The sequence below is a fragment of the Mesoplodon bidens genome (assembly GCF_964165515.1).
Source record: "Mesoplodon bidens genome assembly, chromosome: 9".
Classification (NCBI taxonomy): Eukaryota; Metazoa; Chordata; class Mammalia; order Artiodactyla; family Ziphiidae; genus Mesoplodon; species Mesoplodon bidens.
The window spans coordinates 13,300,236-13,324,779 of record NC_138166.1 but is presented as its reverse complement, the minus strand read 5'-3'; the positions used below and the strand labels follow the sequence as shown (position 1 = coordinate 13,324,779).

General features: G+C 38.0%; 1 protein-coding gene across 3 annotated transcripts; it reads right to left on the bottom strand.

Annotated features, from left to right (window-relative positions):
• Window positions 1-6,772: 6,772 nt before the first annotated feature.
• CBLL1 (Cbl proto-oncogene like 1) lies at window positions 6,773-24,057 on the bottom strand. 3 transcript variants are annotated; one of them, XM_081243591.1, is made up of 6 exons: window positions 23,734-24,057; window positions 18,801-18,968; window positions 15,459-15,556; window positions 14,967-15,050; window positions 13,824-13,897; window positions 6,773-11,048 (listed from the first exon to the last, which is right to left on the bottom strand). In XM_081243591.1, exons 1-6 carry the CDS (start codon window positions 23,744-23,746, stop codon window positions 10,013-10,015), a joined length of 1,473 nt encoding a protein of 490 aa, XP_081099717.1. In that variant the 5' UTR covers window positions 23,747-24,057; the 3' UTR covers window positions 6,773-10,012. The 3 variants fall into 3 exon arrangements, with proteins under 3 accessions (XP_081099717.1, XP_081099718.1, XP_081099716.1); XM_081243592.1 differs by lacking the exon at window positions 23,734-24,057 and adding an exon at window positions 23,082-23,388 and having other exon boundaries at window positions 15,459-15,559; XM_081243590.1 differs by having other exon boundaries at window positions 6,774-11,048; window positions 15,459-15,559; window positions 23,734-24,054.
• Window positions 24,058-24,544: the final 487 nt, after the last annotated feature.

Here is a 24,544-nt window from a genome sequence, read left to right as displayed (position 1 = left end):
ATGCATGCGAAGCCCCTAGACAATGCCTAGCCCAGCACTGAAAGTTAGGTTCCTTTACTTCCTTACTTGAAAGAGTTGCCAAATCATCATTTAACTGGATAGTGCCGTTTCATTCTAGAATATTCATTTCTAGAATATTCACTCCTATAAGGGACTGTCTCTAGTTTGGGAAAAGCAGAACTACAAATCAAAATGGGTATCTGCTGTAAGGCAAGTATATGGTAGGTGCATTACATTCATGATCTCAATCTTTACAACAATATGCAAAGCAGGTATCTTCATTTCACAAATGAGGAAATTAGAAGGGCTCAGAGAGCTTAACTAATTTGCTTAAGGTCACACACCGAAGTGACAACAACAGGATTTGAAGCAAGATCTGTCTGATGTCAAGATCTATGTTCTGCACACTATGTTATACTGGCTGTTTCCTTTGGTGAAAAACTAACGGATGTGAGGGTCCTGGGAAAGAATCTAATGATTGTCTTCAAGTACGGGAAGTGGCTGGTGGTATTTCTCTTATTTGAAGAAAGGTCTAAGAAGAATAGCAAAAAGGAATTTAAATTAGAAATGAAGCAACGTATAGCATAAGATAGGCCTGGATGATTATTAAGAGTTTTATCGAACAGAAAAAGGTTAGATGAAAAAGCCATTCCAGAAAATTAGACCTGGAGGGGGAGAGGAGAGCCATGATTCTGTTTCCCAGGGCTGTTTTCCAGAAAACCCCACATCTAGCACCTTGCCTGAGGCCCCCATAAAGAGAGCCTTACCAGAAACCCTCTGCCCAGTTGTTGTATTCAGAATTGTCACCAAGTTTTAAAGGATCAAGTATAGGAACAGAATTTAAATCTGATGTCCAATCAAAGCTTTAGAACCAACTGTCAAACAGAATGTAGTCAATACCATCCTGTACCTGTTTCCCTATATTGAAAAAAAAGAAACATTTAACATGAGCTCTTTGCATTACTTAGAGGAAGATAAATCAGCAGTCGTGGTTAGGCCACCAGTGGTGACTCATGTAAAAGCTGAGTGTCCCTGACCAGCACACATAGCCCCTTTGAGTTTGTATGGCCCCTGTAACAAACGTGAAGAAATATATTACTAAAACACATTATATTGTTATTTTGGTTAAGTTAAATTAGGCCTTTGAAAGATACACTTCTGTTACAACATGGTATCACATGGTTCTACATTAACCAAGTAGTCGTGGAAGGTATTTGATCATTAAAACTGAAGACAAAAAACTTGTTGGTGACTCTGGTAAGTTCTAGCTCCCAATTTTAATCAGATTGACCACATTTACTCTTTTTAAATACAAGATATGATTATTAAGAGGGACAGAACTTAACAAGTCTTTAAAGCAAGAACTTTCTGTCTTCCTCCAGGTACCCACTGAAACAAAATTCTAATCAAAATATAATTCAGAGGGGTCCTCATCTGACTGTCACATAAAGAACAACTTTATACCCAGAAACTTACTGATAAGTTCATACATTGTATGAAGAATATTTTTGTTTGACAGAAATTATGTTTCAAACTTTGGAACGAGATTGTTCTAGCATGGTATATTTTTCACATATCTAGTAGGCAATTATGTAAATACTCTTAATTTTATACCTTGTAGATTTATCAAAGGAAAATTATTTTGTTTGTACGTATTTTTATAGCACTGACAGATTTCCATCCAAGTCACTACCTTTGTGCATATTTTGCAGTGCATTTGCACCACGGCTTTGAATCTTCTAATTTGTATAGTTCATACTAATATATATCCATTTTAAAAAATCGGGCTTCCCTGGTGGAACAGTGGTTGGGAGTCCGCCTGCCGATGCGGGGGACGCGGGTTCGTGCTCCGGTCCGGGAGGATCCCACATGCCGCGGAGCGGCTGGGCCCGTGAGCCATGGCCGCTGAGCCTGCGCATCCGGAGCCTGTGCTCCGCAACGGGAGAGGCCACAACAGCGAGAGGCCACAACAGCGAGAGGCCCGCGTACCAAAAAAAAAAAAAAAAAAAATCAGTTGTACAGTGGGTGTGTCTTGCTTTGTTAAATTTCTTGTTAGCTTTCTGAAACATGCTTGCTGTGGGTCCTCTTTATAGTGATCTGACTGGAAACCTGCTACATGAGAATCTTCTAAACCCCCTGCAATGAGACTTCTTTGCCCAGATTTTATGATTACTATAGCTTTTTAAAGCACTCAACCTCCTATCCAGATTTAGATACAATCCTTCTAATGCCCTATCTGTAACTATAACTAGTTTTTGACTCTTTCTTCACTGCTGGTCATTATTTGTAACTCACAGGGTAACAGCTCTAGAGCTCAATTCAGCTGGAGAATGAGATTCATCATGTTTCTCTTTTTTGCTGGAACTGTTCTTGGTGCAAATTTGTATTTATTTTATGTAATAGAAATTAAACATCATCACCAACAGAAAAAGATTCAGTGGCCTCTGTTCAACATCAAACCACTTTGTCAATGGGAAAAGTTGCCCCAATTGTTTTAGATCTCACCTCTGAATGTTTATTGTCAAAGTACCCTTCTATCCTTTGTTAATGTCTTTACTGAGAGGGCTTGTCTCCTGGACTTAAAACCAATTACAGAAAAATAAAACAAAGGCTTATTTGCATAGCGACTCTTAATTAAAAACTAGAATGTCAGCACTCTTTATAGCAACGTGTCTTAAACTTTTTGAGTCATGGACACCTTAGAGAGCCTCATGTACCCTAAGGACTTCGGGAAAAAAATACACATACACATATACCTTTGTATACGATGCCCTATGAATCTCAGGTTAAGAGCTCTTTACAGAGGGCAGGGAGTACAAATTGAAAGCATGAGCCTATTTAGTTGGTCATTTGGCTTGGGGGTGGGGCAAAAGCCTTGCATAGAATTGTCACTGATGTCTGCATCTTCCCAAGCAAAGGTGCCCTCTACCCTCTTCTTGCCAACCAAAATGTCACAGAGCAGGAAGAAGCACTCCAATTACCGTGCCCCCGTCACAATCCATTCAACCTTAACATCTTGAGTGAGGTTCACTTATCCTCACCCTTAAATGCTTTTTCTCTGAGGCCTCTAAAGTGGATATGCTTTGGGTAAGGGGTATACATGGGGCTGGGCCTCTATTTGCCTGCCTCAGAGCAAATATTGGAAACTGACCAGGGAAAAGACTCTGAACCCTGATTTAGGAAGAGGACAAGAGATTGAGTTGGAAGATAAAAATAAAACTTATGGGACTTCCCTGGTGGCGCAGTGGTTAAGAATCCGCCTGCCAATGCAGGGGGACACGGGTTCAAGCCCTGGTCCGGGAAGATCCCACAGGCCACGGATCAACTAAGCCCGTGTGCCACAACTACAGAGGCTGTGCTCTAGAGCCTGCGGGCCACAACTACTGAAGCCAGCGCACCCAGAGCCCATGCTCCGCAACAAGAGAAGCCACTGCAATGAGAAGCCCGCGCACCGCAACGAAAAGTGGCCCCTGCTCGCTGCAACTGGAGAAAGTCCGCGCGCAGCAACGAAGACCCAACGCAGCCAAAAATAAATAGATTTATATATAAAAAAAAAACTTACAAAAAATAAAACTTACACAAATCAGAGCAAGACTGAAGGGGAGAGGATATCCAGTGATGAACTGGGAGACAGAACCACTTGTGAAGAAACATATATTATTGAAATTAAGAAAGGTTGGAGCTCATACATACATGTTGAGCAGTTTATCGTCAAAATCATTTTCTAATGCTAATTTATGCATTTGATACATATTCTTGTTTAAACACAGTAACTTACCAGTTAGAAATGTAAATGAAATGCCTTAAATGCAAGCTGGACCATACACTGCATAAACAAGAGCAGAGAGAGGAATATTTCATATTTGTCTGCCATCTTCATCTGGACAACTACATGTTAAAATTGATCTACTGATCTTCTCCCCCTAATCTGTTCTACTAGCACCTTTCCACCTCAGTTAATGCCAACTCCAGCCTTCCAGCTGCTCAGGCTGAAAATTTTGTTAGGAAATTCTATTGACTCTACCTTTTAAATATGTCTAGTATCAACTCATTTAACTCTCAAAATAGCCCCCCTAAGATAGGTACTATGTTTATCCTCATTTTTTAGAAAAGAAAAATAATTCAAGGCTCAAAGAGGATTAGTAACTAGTCTAAGTTATATATACTTGCTAGTTCTATAGGTAGTAGAACCAGAATTCAGTCTAGATGGTCTGACTCCAGAGCCCAGGCTCTTAATCATTAGGAAATACTACATCTTCAAAGAAATAAAAACCTATCTAAAAACTGATCTAGCACAAGGCAGGACTAAACTCAGGAACAATATAGGTGCATTCTGCAGATTTGTTCCAAAGTCACTTATTTAGCATTGCACAATATACCCAGAAAAGATATTAGGAAATATATTATTAATTCCAGAATCAAATAAATTCTCTCATTATGGTTGTATATCTGTATACTGTTGTAATACATTTTTTAGTGTTTTTCCCCACCCTGGCTGCTATACTTTGAAAAAGAACATAATAAAATCTTTTGAGGAAAATTCAGAGGTTACTATCAAGAACAATTCCTGGGCAAGTTAGAAATGTAAGCTCCTAATTAGCAGGGATCATATCTAGTTGGTTCATCATTATATACCCATGTCCATCATATATAAGTGCTTAATTTACATACATAAATTTTTATTATATATATATATATATATATATATATATATCCATCCTTCCACAAGTCACCCACTTCTTTTTTTAAATTCTTATTATTTATTTATTTATGCATGCATGCCACGCTGGGTTTTAGTTGTGGCACCCAGGATCTGCGTTGCAGCATGCAGGCTACTTAGTCGCAGCGTGTGGGCTTTAGTTGCAGCATGCAGGCTACTTAGTCACAGCATGTGGGCTTTAGTTGCAGCATGTGGACTCTTAGTTGTGGCACGTGAACTCTTAGTTGCGGCATGCATGTGGGTTCTAGTTCCCCGACTGGGGATCGAACCTGGGCCCCCTGAATTGGGAGCGTGGAGTCTTACCCACTGGACCACCAGGAAAGTCCCTCACCCACTTCTTGATACTTATGTCACCACCATCATCTCTTGTGAAAATGATTAAAACAGCTTTCTGACTGGCCTTCCAATCTTTGCTTCCCTCATCTGTTCTCAACACACAGCCAGAATAATCCTTTTAAAAGAACCAGATCATTCCACTCCTTTGCTCAGAACCCCACAATGGTTTTCCATGTCGGAGTAAGGTCAAAATCTTTACAATGGCCTAGGAAGCCTGTGATCTCCCCATTCCCGCTGTCATTACCTCTCTGACCTCCTCTTACTACTCACTCATTCCATTCCAATCTCCTTGCTATTTCTCAAATATGCCAGGTGCAACCCCCTCTTTAAGGCCTTTACAGACTGTGTCCTCTGCTTGGAAAGTTCTTCCCCACACAGTATACGTGGCTAACTGTCACCTACTTCAAATCTTTGCTCAAATGTCATCTTTTCAATGAATTCTACCCAGACTGCTCTATTTAAAACTGCAAACCTACCAACACCCCATTATCCTTACTTTCCCTTTATTCTCTAGGATTTTATCACACTTCTAACATGTTACATAATTTAACGAAATTTATGGTCATCTGTCTCTAAAGATGTGTGCATCCAAAGTGATTAGAATGGTGTCTAGCCAAATATCATATGATATTGCTTATATGCAGAATCTAAAAAAAATTAATACAAATGAACTTATTTACAAAACAGAAACAGACTCACAGACTTAGAGAACGAACTTTTGGTTACCAGGAAGGGTGGGGGGAAGGACAGATTGGGAGTTTGGGACGGACACATACACACGGCTATATTTAAAATAGATAACCAACAAGGACCTACTGTATAGCACAGGGAACTCCGCTCAACATTCTGTAATAACCTGAATGGGAAAAGAATTTGAAAATGAATAGATATATGTATAACTGAATCACTTTGCTGTACACCCGAAACTAACACAACATTGTTAATCAACAATACTCCAATATAAAATAAAATTTTTTTAAATGGTATCTAGCATATAAATGAATCTTTATATTTCACATGGTAGGTGCTCAGTACCTATTTGAGTACAGGCATGAAATACTACATTTACCATGGATTAGGGTGCTTAACCAGAGGATGGAGCCTATTACTTAGTTGTCAGCTCTGCAACTAAAACAATTCATACACCAAAGTTATAACATGAATTATCTCTGAAAGGGAAATGTTCATTGTGGTAGTGGTCAAGGGGATCTTCATTTGTAATATGACATATTTCTCCCAAAAGACTTATTGCTTGTATAATTGAAATGAGTGCAAATTTTAAAACAAAAAAATTAAAGATTTTGAAAGTAACACATAGGAAGAAAAGTAAAGGGAGCAAGATTTTTCAATCTGAAGGAAGACAAAGGGAGAACAATTTTAAAGGTAGGAAATAGGTTAATAGGAAATGAGCTTAAATACAATATGAAAGTTGGTGCTAACAACTACTTGGAATAGCAATGAGACATTCTCAGGACATAGATTAACATTTCAAAATGGCAGATTTTTAAAAAGACATGGTTCCACCCAAGTGTTAGAGCTAAACCCATGACCCACCACTGTTCATTTAAATCCTATGATTCTGTAATGCCTAAAAATTCAAATTCTAAGGGAGATGAGAAAATTAAAGTTTGATACTAAAATGTTGCTTTAAAAATTCTCCCTTAATACTTTTCCCCTCAAAGATGGAAAACTGAAGGGGCATGAATCAAAACAAAATATGTTTGAAAATTCAAACGTTTTTATTAGTATCATTACCAAGTATTTTAACTGGCTTACCTCTCTTTCCCCTTTAAACCTAGTATATCCAATATTGCTTTATTAGACTGTGCATATATTATAATAAGTAAAGTCGGCTTGGTCTAGGCCACAACTGAACAGATTACAGTTACAAAAACCAGTGAAGAAAAATAAATCCACTTCGGTCAGAATAGAGTATGATTATGTCAAACCTCAATTAACATCAATATACCAATTTGATGGCTGATCTAATAGTCAGAAAAGTTTATTTTTGTTTCAGGTACGTGTGAGATTTTTCCACGTACTTGTAACGCTTTTTCAAGAATTTTATGTCTATACAGTTTTTCCAAAAAGATGTATGAAAGATACTCTTCCAGTATGTTAGTAAGAACAAAGCGTAAAGCAGCTCTGTATACTTCATACAGTAAAGTCACCTATTTTGAGTTTAAAAATATGGTCAGATTATCTTCTGCATTTATATTTCAGTGGTAGTATTTATACGATCACTTGAGCAAGTGGTTTTTACAGGGCAAGATGGATATTAAGTAGTTTCTTAGTCTTTGCAACTGATATTTCCCCAAAATACTACAGAGTACTCTGAACAATCATACCACTTTAGAAATATTAACGTTCAACTTGCTGGTTTTCATCTCCAAAAACGTGAATCTATTTTACTGTAAAAGCTGTATCAACAAGAAAAATTCTGCATTCTCCCAAATGTGTCATCATTAGGTAAAAATTCATCTAGGCAAAATAGTATTTATGCTTTCATTTTATTGTTTTTAAGAATTAAACTGCCACCTCAGTAGTCTTAAGAGCAATATAATGAAATATACATACATTTAATTTAGACTTATGTCCATCATAGCTTCAAAGTCTTCCCTGAAATAAGGCTGGGATTCACATCTTTTTCCTTAAGGAAAGAAACACTAACAGTAATTCTGTTCTCCTTCTACCCACCCACCCTCATTCAAACAATAACTGGATGAATTCAAGTCTAACACCATTTTAAAAAACTGTGTTACAACACATTTCGTCTGATCTGCCTTCCTGCATAACACATATTTCTTAAACCTAACCGAAATCATTTTTTAAAAGCCTACAAGAATTCTCTTAACATGTGGCATTTTATCATGATATTAATTTTTTTGTCCAATACATAGGCTAAGTGGTTTCATGCCACATTCAATTCTAGTGAATTTCATTAAAACAGGTAAGCTCTTCATAAATAGTTGAGAAGCTTTAAAGTGAATTCGGCTATTTCCTATTACATGAAACCAAAAAATGGTACTGGATTTTCAACAAGAGTATTTTAACAGCTCCTAAATAGGGCCATGAAAAGGAATCAGGTTTGCACAGACCAAGTACCTACAGTAATATGATAGACACACTCACCACCATTTCATACTATTTCACTCCCATGCTTCTAATAACAATTTCTCACTAGGAATATTGCATTAACAACTGGACTCTCAAATTGCTAGGTGTGAAAAATCATGTACTTTCACTTAAAAAAAAGTGTATTAGTTATTTTCAGCTGGTCATGGTTGAAAGGGCCACTTATATTATTTCTAACTTCAGCTCTAAGTTCATAGATGACTTTGCATCTGATTATCCAAGATGAGAGGTTGTTTTGCCTGTTCCCGACAGAATTAAATGGTAAATTAGCAATCAGTTCACCCTTTGTCAAAAAGAAATGTTCTAAATTTATACACGACTATTTAATAAATGGCATCTGCATACTACACACTTCATGTTTATATGTTATGCACCACTTTAGGGGGGAGGAAGTACTTCACAGGGGTTTATTCAAAGGATATATAGTAATATCCTAAGAGTGTTGATTTATACATATGAGTTCTGTATAAACTGTAAGTGGTCATCTCAGCTGGACTGTAAGAAGCCCCTATAATGCAAAAGCTGACTCCGAAGACACCTTATAAAGCACTGAAATTCACAATTTAGATTACTTTTCTTTTCTCCAATACAAAATCATCTGGTAGTCTTCACTGTTGACTCCAAGCTAAAACGTTCCAAGTTTTTAGATGCTTAACCAATAAAAGAAACAGGAAATCATTAATAGTTTTTAAATATCAAGTTAGAGGAAAAACCTTATCACACAGTAATGAAACCTGAGCAACACAAGTATGTGATTACAAGAATGTCCTTCATTAATACAGTATTCAAATTCCTCCATGGCATTCAAATTATAGTTTAAAACCCAATAAACAAGAACCCACTTAAGCACGGGATCAAATTCTACCATGAAATGAGGAATTACATAAAGCCTATTTAGCCCTAAATATTTAGTTTAAGACAATGAGAGGAATACACTTCATCTAAAGCACACCATTTAAACAGTTCTATAAAATAATGTTACTTAAGATAAGTCAGTGTGGTGTATCATGTGATTCCAACCATTCAGTAAAAAGCATTAATGGGTACCAGCATCCCCAACAGCTTGGAGCCTACAGAGTTGATTACTTTGGCCGTAACTTTCCAAGTAACGAACACTGCCTTTCAATATTACAAACATAAATATTTCTTAGTACTGGAATTCCAATGTATTTTGGTGTTCCTGAGGCTGCCTACAAATGAAAAGGCATCCAAGTGCATTATACACCTAATATACCTCAAAATTTCAGTGCCTAACATGTGAAATCATTTTCTACCATTTAACAGTCTGCCTTACAGTAAATTCTAGTAGATTTTTACTTTTAGGATTTTATTATAACTTTGGGAAATTAGTGGTAAAACATATGGTTTAAAAAACAGTATGTGGCTGCACTTAAATTCACATAAAAATAGCATTTTTACAACCATATTGAAATTTAATCCTTTTACACAGGTTAACAAAATGTATCACAAGAAAAACTAAACATTGGGTTAAACAAAAGCAATATTTTTGAAAGTGGGACGACGAAAAATTTTTTTCATATTTTTTACAAATGGTCACCTCTGGGTCAATTTACCACACTAGGGGAAAAAAGTTGTTAAAATATAGTTGTGCTCAACTGAGCCACTTATCTGCACTACAGTATAGTACTTGAAATCACTCCTAAGGTCAAGATTTAAAACCATTTTAAGAGACAAGACCCTAAGTGTTTTACAGCCACCTCAGTAAGAGGTGCTTTCCCTTCCCCAAACAGTCAAAGCTTAATTAAAAGGTTGACTATACATAAGTTTGTTTCCCCATATCTTCAGTTCAAAATACTATTATCATTGGTAATACGGTCTATATCTTGTCTGATCTGGATGATGTGGTCCAGGAAGTGGGGTTTGAGAAGGCGGACCCTGCATTCGTGGAGGAGGAGGCGGCCCCCTCGGTGCAGGCCATATACCAGGACTCATTCCCCCTGGCTGTGTAAATGGAGGGCTCAGAGTTCCTTGATCTTCAGTGAACTGGGGTAAAGAGTTAGGATTATAATGGTGAGGAGGGGGTGCAGTTACAGGTGGACCACCATGTTGAGGGGGGGGAGGTCCTGGAGGAGGATGATTCATATAAGGTGGCATCTGGGCCATAATATGTCCAGGGGGAGGGGTGATTGGTGGTGGAGCAGAGGTCATTGGTGGAGGTGGAGCTTGGCTATACACCAGGTGAGGAGTACCTGCGGCCTGGGGAGGATGTGGCATTGGATGGCTTATTGGTGGTGGAGGAGGTGGGGGTGGTGCGTAATGTTGCTGTGGAGGCATAATATGATGAGGGTGCGAGACCACTGGTTGACCCTGATATTCAGGATGATGGTGAGCAGGTGCTGGGGCAGGAGGTGGTGGTTCTCTAGCACCTGAATTTGAGTCATCCTGAATAGGGACAGTTATCAAATTGCTGTGTTTTCTTGTTGAAATACGAAAGGTTTCCTGACTGACCGAGCGAGGTGGAGGTGGAGCCATGGACAATTCTGCTGGAGGAGCACGAATATCCTCATGTGGCTGATTATAGTGCTCGTGGGGCACATGTTGCAAAGGAGGTGGTGGCATCATGATGTGCTGCTTTGGCGGAATATGGCTCATATGGTGCTTGTCTGGCGGCATTATAAAACGATCGGGGATTTCAGCTGGTGGTGGGGCAATAGGAGGATGAACATTTTCAAGTGAAGCACGGGTAACAGGTTTTCCAGCTCTCATATGGCGGTGGTTGATATGAGCCTGTAAGTCTCTCTGGGACAAGTATGTTCTCTTGCACCCTTGAACAATGCTACACATGAAGAGAGAACCTCGTGTACACTGCTCAATTCGCTGCACAGGATCACTACAGCTAAATCAGAAGGGGAAAAAAGTTTGATTTACTAAAAACAGACTATAAAAATAATGCACTTAATTTCAAAGATATGACTAGTTTTAAATTTTGTTATGGAAAATATTACAGAAGTTCACAATTAAAAGTTATAGTTACTGCAAGTGAACCTTTAATCTTTTCCACTTTGTGGTCTGTTCCCTATTAAGCATCAGCATTTCTTTCAACATCAGAACGCTTAAGAAAAAAATTCAAAGTGTTTATCAAACAGAGTATGTTTTAAGAAAAGAAATTTTCTTCCTAGAATTTATCTGATTTTCTCAAACAATTCTATGCTTTGCATCCAGTTGCAAAGAAAAATCCAGGAAGGGCAAACCAAAGGATCTATCACAATCTTGGAATTCAAACTTGTACCGTATTTATTGAGTATTATTTTCTGTGCAAATAATACTACGTGGAAGACACCAAGTGGAAGAACTGTAAGAACTACAAAAATAAATAGGATTATCTTAATCATCAAGGTTCTTAACATTAAACAACATAAACAAATTAAATTCAAACACCAAGAGTCCCTTCAAGAAGGGGTCTTCCTGAACTGTCAAAGTTACTACTACAAAGTATTACACACTCCTGCTTCTCTAAATTATAACCACTAAATTTAACTCAGTATTTTCTTAATGAGTCAGGGTCAAATTGTAACTATTCTTCATTCACTGTTTTTAATCCACTCTTGCCTTTAGAGTCTTCTTGAAATAGCGGAAAGAGGACCAAACTAGGAATTGGAACTGGGATCTAGTACTGGCTCTGAAATCTCGGTGAAGTCATTTAAACTTTGTTTCTTTATCTGTAAAATGGGGTTCAAACATGTAACCTAACTCACAATGTTTTTGTATCTACTTCACCCTACTTAAAAGAGTATCTGTAACATCAACAAAACAGTGAAAATGACAGGACTTAATGCCTACTTAAGCACTATACATGTATAAGCTGTTATCATTGAATATGTGTGTCAGGTCATATGACACTATATTACATGGCTCTATATTCTTGATTTTGAGTGGTGTCTGTTTTTCCTTCCTCACTGAAGGCTGGTACTCCTTCTTGATACTAGGAGGCATCCCTTTAGTGGCCATTTGGCACACTTCTTATTTTTTGCTTCTAACTTGGTGTAAGCTCTGAAATATCTCCACAGTAATGGGATGTGAGGCACTTCTTTTGGGTGATGCTTAAGCATTAGTATATAGTACTTACATTAATTTGGATTGGGTCTGTTGATCCAGATGGGCTTATGCTCTAATATACCTCAGGGCCAACCAGCGAGATGCTTACTGGAGTTACACTGAACACCCTGAAAACTAAATTCCCTTTTAAATATTAACACTAGAACACTTACATAAAAGAGAAAACCTTTTGATGTCCTCTACATGGTGTTTTACAACATCCAAAATCCCTTATCCCAGTGAGGCCATCAAATTTACTATACAGTGGATGTACACCGTGTTGGAAAATCAGGCATTACAGAAAATAAGGCAAACAGTGAATATGCACTTTTAATTTCATAACTCTTCTGAATTATAATTCTAGGAAGGAAATACTCTTTAAACTCACACTATAAATTTTATAATCTGTGACTTTAAAGGGCTAATAAAAATATGCCAAGACAATTAGTTGGCAATGGTTTGTCAATGAATCATCCATTCTCTCTCAGTGATACCAATCTTCCTACACCATAAAAGAAAATTACCCCTTACAATCGTCCATAGCTTTGCTATCAACTAATACTACAACCCTTGGGATAGGTTCTGACATAGGTTATAAGGAATCTAGGAAGCCTACAGTTGTTCCAAAGAAGTTTCTCTCAAAGCTTTCCTCAAACATTCTATCAGGAGTTCTAAATTGATATAAAAATTCATAGTTTATTCTGGATCCTTCAAGACCATCCCCAAATAGATCACTATCAACCAACACCTCTAGATTGTCGTAACTTGTCTGAGTCTATCTTAGAACATGATGGTGTTCTAAGATATACTCAAGACATAATAATCAGATTTGAAGGTAACAAATAAGAGCTTATACTTACATAGTACTTGCTATATGCTACGTACTATATATGCATTAACTAACTCATTTACTTCTAATAATAACCCAGGGAGGTAAGTACTATTATTAGCTCCATTTTACAGAAGAAGAAATCACCTATGTCACACAGCTAATAAATAAGAGAATAGAGATTTGAATCCAGGAATTCTAATTCGAGAGTCTTTGCTCTCAATCACTACGTGATACTACCTCTCTAGCATCCCATTAAAACAAGAAAATAACTATTTTTGGTTTATAACGCTAACTTTGTGATGGCAAATATACTCATTTTTTGGGGTTTTTTTTGCGGTACGCGGGCCTCTCACTGTTGTAGCCTCTCCCGTTCCGGAGCACAGGCTCCGGACGTGCAGGCTCAACGGCCATGGCTCATGGGCCCAGCCGCTCCGCGGCATGTGGGATCTTCCCAGACCGGGGCACGAACCCGTGTCCCCTGCATCGGCAGGCGGACTCTCAACCACTGCGCCACCAGGGAAGCCCATACTCGTTATTTTGGCCAATTTGAATTGATAGATAATAGCTAATTAGCCCTATCTTAAGGAGAAGGCTAAGGCCAACTCTAGGCTCACAGAGAAACATGAGCCATGTCTACACATTTGATATCCTGCCACTGGTCTAGAGCACACCCTGACCTTTAACCTAGATTATAAATCATTATATCACAAACTTTATTATTTAAAAATTTAATGATGATCTTACCCTGGACACATCTTATCTCCCTTTTTTTCGTGTAAAATAGCACAGTCATAGCAAAAAACATGCTTGCATGGAATCTGTGAACAGAGACATGTTACAGTTAAGCATACTAGAACAAATTAAAATACTTCCATAAAAAAAAAAAACAGTAACACAGTGACCTAGACATAGAAGGCACTTGAGAACTGTTTTGTTAAAATGAACATTTATTGAGTACCAATTACATAAAAGCAACAGTTAACCTTTTTCAGTCACAAAGCTCTTCATGAGAATGCGAGGAAAACTTTGGCCCTTTCCTCAAAAAACATATACATGCGTATTTGCTTACACATTCATGGTCCCTACAGGTTAAAAGCTCCTGAAGAATACTGAATAATGTTTTATCTAATCCTGTATCTCCTGAAAGTATTCCTAGGCAGGAAAAGAACAAATATCTTCTAATGTAATATAAGTAGCCTTCTTTCCTGGTAGTCTTAAGTTAATGAACTTACAAATATTTAAAAATAAATCAGAAGGACACAGTAAAATGATGTTACACCATTTTAAAACTCACAGGCCATTACCATTATTTAGCTGTGTTATATATAGCAAAGCAACAGTACATAATCCACACCCTCCACCATCACAGATATATCACTGAATTCAATTTTTTTTCCAACAAAAATGTAAAACTATCTTTTTATACATCAAAATTACTATTAAATTACAGTTAGGGCTGTATTTTTTTAACATTTAGAATTCAATTCTTAGAAATCATAAATAATCTTTATTAATTCAGTTTTATATTAAAAATTATAGCCTTCAGAAATGAATAACTGATTTTATTCTGTTAACAAGGGAAAAAATAAAAATGTTTCCCTAATAAACTAGAATTAATGTAAACTAACAGGTATCAAACAGTCCAAGGAAATTATTTAGTTTTCAGAATTAGTTTCCGTAATTAATATTTTACAAGCAATTAAAGAATTTGTCAAGATAATTCTATTAAATACATATTATTCCCAAATTTCCCCTAGCTATTTTATACTTATTTAAAATGTTATAAACTTAATCACTAAACAGTAATAAATCTATCTACTTAAATTTCAGAATCCTACCTCTACACAAATATTTAACTTACAAGAACAGAATTTAATTTACACTTACCATTCGCCCATAGATTTTAATAGGCAATCCACATTTGTCACAGAAATGAACTGGTGTATCATCCTTTTCACCTAAGATGTTTATCTGTTGAAATGATATAATTAAATTTTCCTTAAGCATTTCTAAAACTTACGTCCATAATTTACACAATGAATTGGTTAGTATTTTATAAAAGTTATTAAAACAATTAGAAATGAAGGTTTCTTGGTATAATCCCCACATATGCCACATTAGTTGGGCCACCATCAGTCTTGGGGGTTTATTCCCTTAAACAGTGTTAATGGTTATTGATTTTACTTGACTTCACTAAAAATTACTTCAGATTATTTTTGGAAACAGTGAAATAGGGCATTAATAAACAAATGATTTGTGAGTACTGAAAGATGTAACTATAATAAAAGTTCATACCATTCTTTATGTAGTCTGAATTGTTCTAATAAAGTATTTAAAATATTTTATTGTTCTAATAAAATTTTTTATTTTTAGTTATACCTGAAAGTCCCAAAAAAGGTGTCCAGGAAATCTTCGCTGATTTCCAAACAGTTCGCCCCCTTTACAGTCATACCGTTCTTCTTCATTAAAATCAAATCCTTCTGAGAGAAGAAAGTGTTACCTGTTAACTTTTCACATCTCAGTTTCATTTTGGAAGCACATGTACATGGCCAAATAGACCTATTCACTGACACCTTTCAAAGCTCTTCTAAGAACAAGATAATCAAGTCTAGTTTAAAGCACCATCTAGAAATGATCTTGGCAATCATGTAGTCCAACTCTCATGACTGAGAATATTGCAGTACTGGAGATCATAATAACAACACAGAGAAGATCAGTGGCAGAGCTAGGAAAAGATCTCAGATCTCTTCACTCCCATTCAAGTGCTCTTATTAATTCACCAAACTATTTCTAGTATAAAACTACTAATTATCATCATGATTATTACACAAATAAAAGACACTTATCACCATTTATTCTGATCTATCTATAAAAGTGGTATTATGCTGTAAGAAACTGATATTATTGCTAAAGGATTAATGAAAACAAAGAATTCTGCAGACTTTCTTCTTAGGACTTAGTAAATTAGGTATCCTCTTCTTCAGCTTTAAACTGAGCCTGATTTTAGAAACATCCAACATTTTCATACTTCATCCTTTCCATTGAAACCTCTCCCCGGTTAATCACACAAACAGCAGAATTTGTATCATATCTACTTACAAGTATCCTCCCCTACACTGCATGTATCAATATCAATAAACTTAAAACAATATGAAGATCAAATGAGCTCAATATCAATTTCTCTGACCTAATTAAAAAGTTGATGGTAATCCTCTCATCTCATACAAAAGAAAAGAAAACCAGCAAACAGTCTTACGGGGATTCTAGGTAGAATCCAATTACCTAAAGTAAAGCTGAGAAGACAAATCTATCCTTCCAAGGTGCCAGGCCTCTCACGACTCTTTTGGCCCTAGAACTGGTAAAGAGAGTAGCCAAAGCACAGAAGCTTTAACTTTACCCACATGGCCACATTACAGCATCTGCATACAGACACACGGACACAAACAGAGACAGACACACACGCATAGATGCAAGAATTTTTTGAACCTGATACAGACATACATACCAGTGTACTGCTATCTAATTACCTCCAACACAAATGTAGAGTTTTTATAAGTTACATCTGAGTGACCCTAGGTTCTTATATGGTCCATTTATACCTTATAAAAGCTGCTGTCATCTAAAACTCAAAATAAGGAAAGTTAACTTTTCTACTTACCTAAAACTCAAAAAATTATTGAGCAGAACAACAGCCAAGAAAGTTAGGAGCACATTATCATTTTTCAGAGTAGTTCAACTTGTACTCCCATCATTAAGCTATATATATATTTGTATAGATAACATACCAGCTGCTGCTCCATCAATAACCTAGTGTACCCCCGCTTTGGCCTTTTTGGTTTTTAAATACTTTTTAAAAACTACACAGTAATGTATAAATAAATTCTTGTGTAACAGTAAAACAATGCAAAAAAGCTAAAATCCTCTTTCTATCCTTTTCCTCTCAGTTATCTCTTCATTCCCTTCCACTTCAAGCCCATACCCCCTTTTTGTTTTAATAACCAAATACATATCTATAAAAGTTCCAAAGCAGGGGTCAGCAAACTTTTTCTGCTTAAAGGCCAGTTAAGTAAATATTTTAGGCTCTGTAGGCCATACCTGAAATTACTCAACTATGCCAATATAGTGTGAAAAGCAGCCACGAGGGGCTTCCCTGGTGGCGCAGTGGTCGAGAGTCCGCCTGCCGATGCAGGGGACACGGGTTCGTGCCCCGGTCCGGGAAGATCCCACATGCCGCGGAGCCGCTGGGCCTGTGAGCCATGACCGCTGAGCCTGTGTGTCCAGAGCCTGTGCTCCGCAACGGGAGAGGCCACAACAGTGAGAGGCCCGTGTACCGCAAAAAAAAAAAAAAAAAAAAAAAAGCAGCAACAGGCATGGATGTGTCCCAATAAAACTTTATTTACAAAAAAACAGGACTGGATTTGGCCAATAGACCATAGTTTGCTGACCCTGTACTAAAGGGTAAGATGGGAAAACTGTTTTACACTCATGAAATGGGGAAAGGCCTTTCTAATGATGACAAAAAACCCAGAAGTCACACTAGAAAAAACTGGATATCTGACTACATAGAATCGTCAAGCTTTTCTACAATAAAAATTTTATATATAAAACTCAAAAGACAAATGGAGAATATATACAATACATGACAATTGTATTAATTTACAAAGAAGAACTCACAAAAATCAAGAAAGACAATCAAACAGAAAAAAAAAAATGGGAAAAGGAAATGAACAGGTAGATCCTAGGCAAAAGAAATGACCAGTACTATGAAAAGATATACATGGGGCTTCCCAGGTGGCGCAGTGGTTGAGAGTCTGCCTGCCAATGCAGGGGACATGGGTTTGTGCCCCAGTCCGGGAAGATCCCACATGCCGTGGAGCGGCTGGGCCCATGAGCCATGGCCGCTAAGCCTGCGCGTCCGGAGCCTATGCTCCGCAATGGGAGAGGCCACAACAGTGAGAGGCCCACGTACCATGCAAAAAAAAAGATATACAGCCCCACTCATAATTAAAGAAATGTGTATCAGAACAAAAATTTGTGAAGGTTATTAGTACCAATATTGGTGTGGGAGTATAAAGTGATGTACTGTTTTTAAAGGGCCATTTGGCAACAACTGTCAAATTCTAAAATGTACAAATTCTAAAATCCACCAAGTTCTAAGATGCCCAAATTCATGCAAAGTTTAAATTCTACAAAATATACACACTAAGGTACATATACAAGGATATTTACTACAAAATTGTTTTTAACAGCAAAAAATTAGAAAAACTGTTAAATAAATTATGGTATATCTGTAAGTGAAATACCTAAACCTATTTTCTTAAATGAAATACAACTGTATGTACTGAGAAGGCAAAATCTCACATGCATCTTGCATGAACAAAGGGCAGTTATAAAGTAACTATGAAAAAGTCATACCAGGGATTATTTGGGAAGAGAATAATTATGGGGGGAGAGGGACAATTTTACTTCTATGTTTTCTGCAATATTGTTTAGATTCTTTTAAAACAATAGGCAGGGTTACTTTCAACAAAATAAACCAAAAATATTTATAAAGGGAGAGAAAAGTAAAATATGCCAAAATAAGAAGTCAAAGACTGAAGAAGGAAGAGAGTATAAAAGATAAAAAAAGAGGTGACTAAAGGTAAATAAAATCACATGGCTTATTTGGTGGAATCAGATATAAAAGAAAGACTTTTGGACCTATTAGTTTAAACAAATTACCTTCATCACCAGCTGGAGCCTTTGCAGGCATCCTGTTTATAGTCCTTGGAGTTCGAGGTGAAGCTTTGGCTTTGTTCCCTTGTTTGGAGATGAGCTTTATAGGAATTCGTCTTCGAACATCAAGACCACCCAATGATCCAGAACTATTAGTGCCTTGTAACTCATTGTCTATGTTAGAAAAAAAGTTGTAATTTCTTTTAGTTTTTCTTTTTGAAGATTATTCTGCCACAGGTATTAAAGCAACACACCCAACATTATCAAGGGTTGAATATCTGGTTTCTGATTTTAAATACTATGCTATATAAGTTCAAGTACTAATTTTCTCTATTTTGGACAAACCCTTAAATCAATGCTTTTTGAGATATGGAACCTTTAAAGAGTTGACAAAAGTTACAGAACCTCTCCCTAAAAAAATTTTCCATTTTTCCAGAGGGATTTACAGAAACGTAAACCCCTTCATGAGCCTAAGATAAGAACCTCTGTCTTGGAACTATAAGAGATTTTTTTAAAAAAGAAAAAGTAAAGGAAGAAGAACAAAAAGAAAGAAAATCATCACTATCTCCATCAAGTATGCAAAGTAGGCACTCAGTAAATTTAGTAATCTGCATAAATCTCAGGACAATCAATAATACTGGAAACACAAAACTAACACCGACAATGGTAAAATTAAATAAATAATGCACTGAAAATGAAGTTAGTTTTAGGGATGTGATTATTCTCTTAAGTGTAAAATTGTTTTTCTAAAAAGCATTCAGGAACATAGTAAAAATTATTGCAACCTGTAGTAGTAAAAACACACACTAATGTACTTGTGCTATAACATTTCTAGATGTACACGTGACTGTGTTATTCTTGGTCAGCACTGTAATGGAAAATTATAATTTAGGAGGATGCAAGTTTTCTGTACTTGGCCTAAATAACTGAAACTTTCTACGTCCGTCTGTTATTAGCTTATGAATTAAATTCACTCATATCCCATGAGTAATAGGAGCATTATTTCATAGAACTGACTCTATTTGAAGATTAAAAGCCACCTTTTCTTCAAGTCCATGACAAGATATTACAATCCAGAAAATATTTACCTTTACCTACTAAAGACAGAAAGGGAAATGCTCTAAAATAGGAAATGCAAATAATTTTTTTAAATAGTAATGTTTTAAACATGACAATTAGTGAACAAGGCTGTGTAACTGCCACTGCATTAGACAGTACAATCCAGAGTGCTAGCCAAACTGTTCACATTAAATTCAGTAAAGCCAAATTTGGAAATAGTATCCTAATTAGTACTAATGATCTCCAAGGGTACTAGAATTACAGACACATGTTGAACTCACGTCGATTTGCACTCTTTCTGAAGGACAGAACAAAATTCAAAACTGGTCCTTAATTATTAATTTAAATTATCTTTCAGTCTACTTTCTATTATTACTTTCATAATAGCTAACCCTCAAAAAAATTCATGGAAAAGGGATTACATGTATAGTTAAAGTTAGGATAAATCCAACTCGATCAACTCTCAACGCTTCACAAAAGGTATTAACAATTTGAATAATGCATTTCATCTGCTTTCACTCTAGTTGCTTATTTATGTAAAAATACCTACAAGCAATGTAATAGCAAAAAAACAGATAAGACAGAATGAATTTTTTTTTTTTTTTTTTTTTTTGCTCAATAGGTATTCCTGATTTTCCAATGAACTACAAAAAGCAAGTTGCTGTAGACAGTTCAGTGCTGTCCTTCAGATAGTAAAAGGACTCTTAACGGTTTCACCTCGATGAATGATCAAGATACCACCACTTCCTTACTACAAGTCCTTTTCACACCACCCTGGACACCTGTGGTCACTACTGTGGCTTGTTTAGCCTATTATGGCTTTCCAGAGCCTGCTGCCCTCTAACACCTTGCAGCCTGTCTCAGACTTCAAGTTCATAAGCAAAGTACAGCGGTTAATAGTGACATCACTCTGGGTTTGTCTTAGGGTTTTGGGGGTTTTATTAAGAATCAGAACATACAGCATAATTTCCTTTTGAATAAGACAACTACAAACATAAAGCCCTAACAAGAAGTCTTTGGATATTACACAAAGTGAGAATTAAGGACAGAACTGGCCATATAAAGTGAAATCCACTTTAAAAAGGCGTAACACTTTTGTATTATATTATATAGGTTTTTAAAAGATTTGTGTAGAATTTTATCTTGAATTAAATGAACCAAGAAATATTTTTACAAAATTTAGGTTATAGTTTCAACTAAGTGCTAATTTTTAGAAGAGCCAAAGAATGAATCAAGTGTTAAGGAGGAGTTTCCTGGAGTAATTTTTCCAGCAAAATTCTATTATAAAAGCACCACAGGATAGCCTTTATTTTATGACTGACTTTTTCAGCAAGATTACAAAACCAGTCATTTTTGCATAACACTAGAGGGGTTCATCAATTTCCCCAAGGGCCTCTATTAATCCTTTTATATTAGAAACATCCTTTTGAGATGCCTATCCTGTCATAATGTCTTCAATTCACTGGCTAACTGGCATTTCCTCACCTGCCAATGATTTTATTTGCGATTCAAATAATTACCAAATTCACATTTATGAATTTAATGAAAATAGGAATCTTTTGTAATCACAATCAGTGTACAGCATTTTATACCATTTCCTGATATGAAACACTACGGACACTGTCGTATAATGAAATTAACTAAAAGAATAAAAAAGAAGCTGGTGTTAAGCAGGGATATCTGAGCAGGAACTAATTTTTTAAGTGGTCAGTTCATTAGTGAATATTTTCATGCTCAGATGATTTTTACTTACTTAGGCAAACTTTTAACTTAGAGAACTAGGAAAATAAACATGGAGATACACACCCACCCACATTACAATTTCCTAACATGACATTCTCTAAACTGTGGAAGCTGCTTGACTCCCAAAATTCCAGTAAGATGCTCAAATGAAAAACATTTGCTAACGTGGCATGTCTGCTACCCTAACACCAAGATCCCAGAGTTTCGATTCTATAAAATTTCCAAACACTATAGAGTTCCGAAGAGCCTGGTTCTAGGCCCTCTTCTCTTCTGCCTTAAGTGATTTGTGGTACTAAGTCCCAAACAAACTTCCCTCTGATCTCCACTTGACATCTCCCCTTGTATGTCTCAACACACACCTCTTACTTAGCAGTCCAAAATCTTGTTCCCAAATTCCCATTTCTCACCTCTGCTCCGTAAAAAAAAGTGTTTTTCTCCCAAGTCTTCCAGTAATGGACACGACTCAAACTAGAACCCTAGGCACCTTTCCTTTCTCTCATACGCTTCCAAACCAATCCACCAGTGCCTGTTTGAGTTCTATCTGCCCACTCCCTTTTTCACTAAACCAGCCACCTTCACTAGGCCAAGCCTCCCTTCTGATCTAGCACAATCACCTCCTAAGTTTTCTATTTTCTATTATTCTTGCCTTCTCTTACACCGTTCTCCATAAAACAACCTATTATGCTTTAAAAAAGAGATTATGTTCCTCCTCTACTTCTGTTCAATGGCTTTATAGTGCACTTAAATTAACATTCAAATCTTTACCATGGACTTCAAAGTCTTGCACGACCTGACTCCTGCCTTCCTTTCCAATCCCATCTTCCGGTTCTTTCCCTCTAGTTAACTGGGTGCAGCTGACTGGTCTTCTCTAAATTTTCCTCCCTCAGAGTCTTTGTACTTGTTCTAAATGCTTTCCTTGTGATTTATTCCACGCTGGATTCTTCTCATCCATCAGATCTCAGCTTACAAATGTTACTTTTCCAGAAAGACCTTCCCTAACCACCCTCTCTGAAGCTTCCTCCTAATAGTCTTTACCAGAGCACCCGTTTACCCTCTTCAAAGCACTCATCATAATCTGTAAACATTTAAGTATTTTTAAAAACTTGTTTATTGTCTTTCCCAATAGAACGTAACCTCCAAGTGGAGGGACTCAGTCCGTCTTCTTTACCATTCCATTTCCAAGCCTAGAAGAGTGTGTATATGTATCTATGTGTATGTATACATACACACATAACGTATATATATATATATATGTGTGTGTGTATGTGTCTATACATATATATATGAAATTAAGTAGACAGTTGATGACTGAGGAATCCTAAACAATACTTAATACTGGAAAAAGCCTTCCCCCCCCCTACTTGTAATATGGCTGATATAAGTGAACGGAGCATTATCTAACTCCAAATACACTCATTCAACATCCAAAAACCACAAGGAAGCAAAAACCAAAAAACACATAACAAAGAGTGAAGCCATTCTTACTTGGAGAAAGGAATGAGACTATCTTGATTTTAAGCTCAAGACTGATGGTTAAGGACCACAGCCGAAGCGGGGCGCATGCTTTGGGCTTAAGCAGAAAAGCTGCTCCCGGTAGGATTCCGAAAACCATATCTGACTCCCTTCTCCCACCTCTAGTCCATGAAAGAGCGGAGAGACAAAAACGACAGGCGGTGACCACCGCAGCACCCGCCCAAAGCTGACTGAGATAGCAGGAAGTCTCCAACCCACTCTCGCGCATCGACTCCCAGCGTAATGAGGCTTCCCCGACTCCGAGATTGGAATCTACCCGCCAGTCCCCATAACGTAGGGCAGAGCACCCAAAATGAGGGAAAAAAGAGCCAGCGCTCTCTCCTCCCCGCGAAGCCCGCGCCGCGCGCCGTCCCGGCTCGGAGACCGGCAGAAGCAGAGAAGGAACGGCTGTTGCCGGCACCGAGGCTGTAGGTACCAAACCGGAGGGTAGGCCAGGAAGTAGCAGGCCCTGGTCGGACACGCGGAGGGGTCTGTGAGATTTCTTTCTCGCCGCCACACCCCAATGCTGTAGGGCGAGCGTAAACCCTCTATGCTCGCTGGGCGACCAGTCCCAGGCCGGCCAGGGGGCATGGAACCAGGACCCCCACTGCCTCCGCCTCCTTACCAGTGTGATCCATGATTCGGCTCGCAGGGCACAGTGGGAGCGGAAGTCAACCGCGCCGGAGTCGCAGGGAGCGCGTGCGCGATACCTTCCGGAGCCTGGGAGGCGGAAGTGCAACCAGGTTGCCCGGGTTGGGGCCTCCAAAGGGTCCCTTGTCTCGCGTCCGCTAGCCGACTCCGGTGAGGGAGTCAGGCATAATTCGAGCAGAGAGAGAAAGAACGAGTACGCGGAGAGTTTCAATGTGGAGCCTGCTAAGGCTTCCTCTTGTGTGCTTCCAAAGGAAGTAGCCTTTAACTGTGGAGAGGAGACCGACGGGAACGGGGGAGGGGGAAAGCCGGTAGTATCCATAGGACTAAGCTCGTAGCAGGTAAGGCGGCTGCCAGCCCCGCGGAGCATTGCCTTCTGGGACTTGTAGTGCGCCGGGACCCTGGAGCCTGCCAGGCACACTGCGCAGGCTCGGCCGTTGGGCTGGCCCCACCTCGGCGGGCGGAGTAAAGGTTTGGAATCCCCCAGAGTCCGCGAGCTACGGTCCCCGCCCCCCCGGTCCAGGAAAAGTGTAAACACGCGCGCTCTAGAAGGCGTTCTCCAGCGGGAGGTTGCCCGGGGGATGGTTGAGCTGTATGAGGCTCCCAGCTAGAGAGAAAGGCTCTGTGCAAATGGTCTCCTTTTTGCTTTGTCGTGACAAGCTGCATAGACCCAGGCAGAGCTGACGGGTATCTACCCCCGTTCCCATCTCTAAAGTTGCTAACAGTTGAAGCCCATTTCTAACGCTTGATTAGCGCTCATTTTCTAGGGCAAGCTCTTGGGGCTCTAG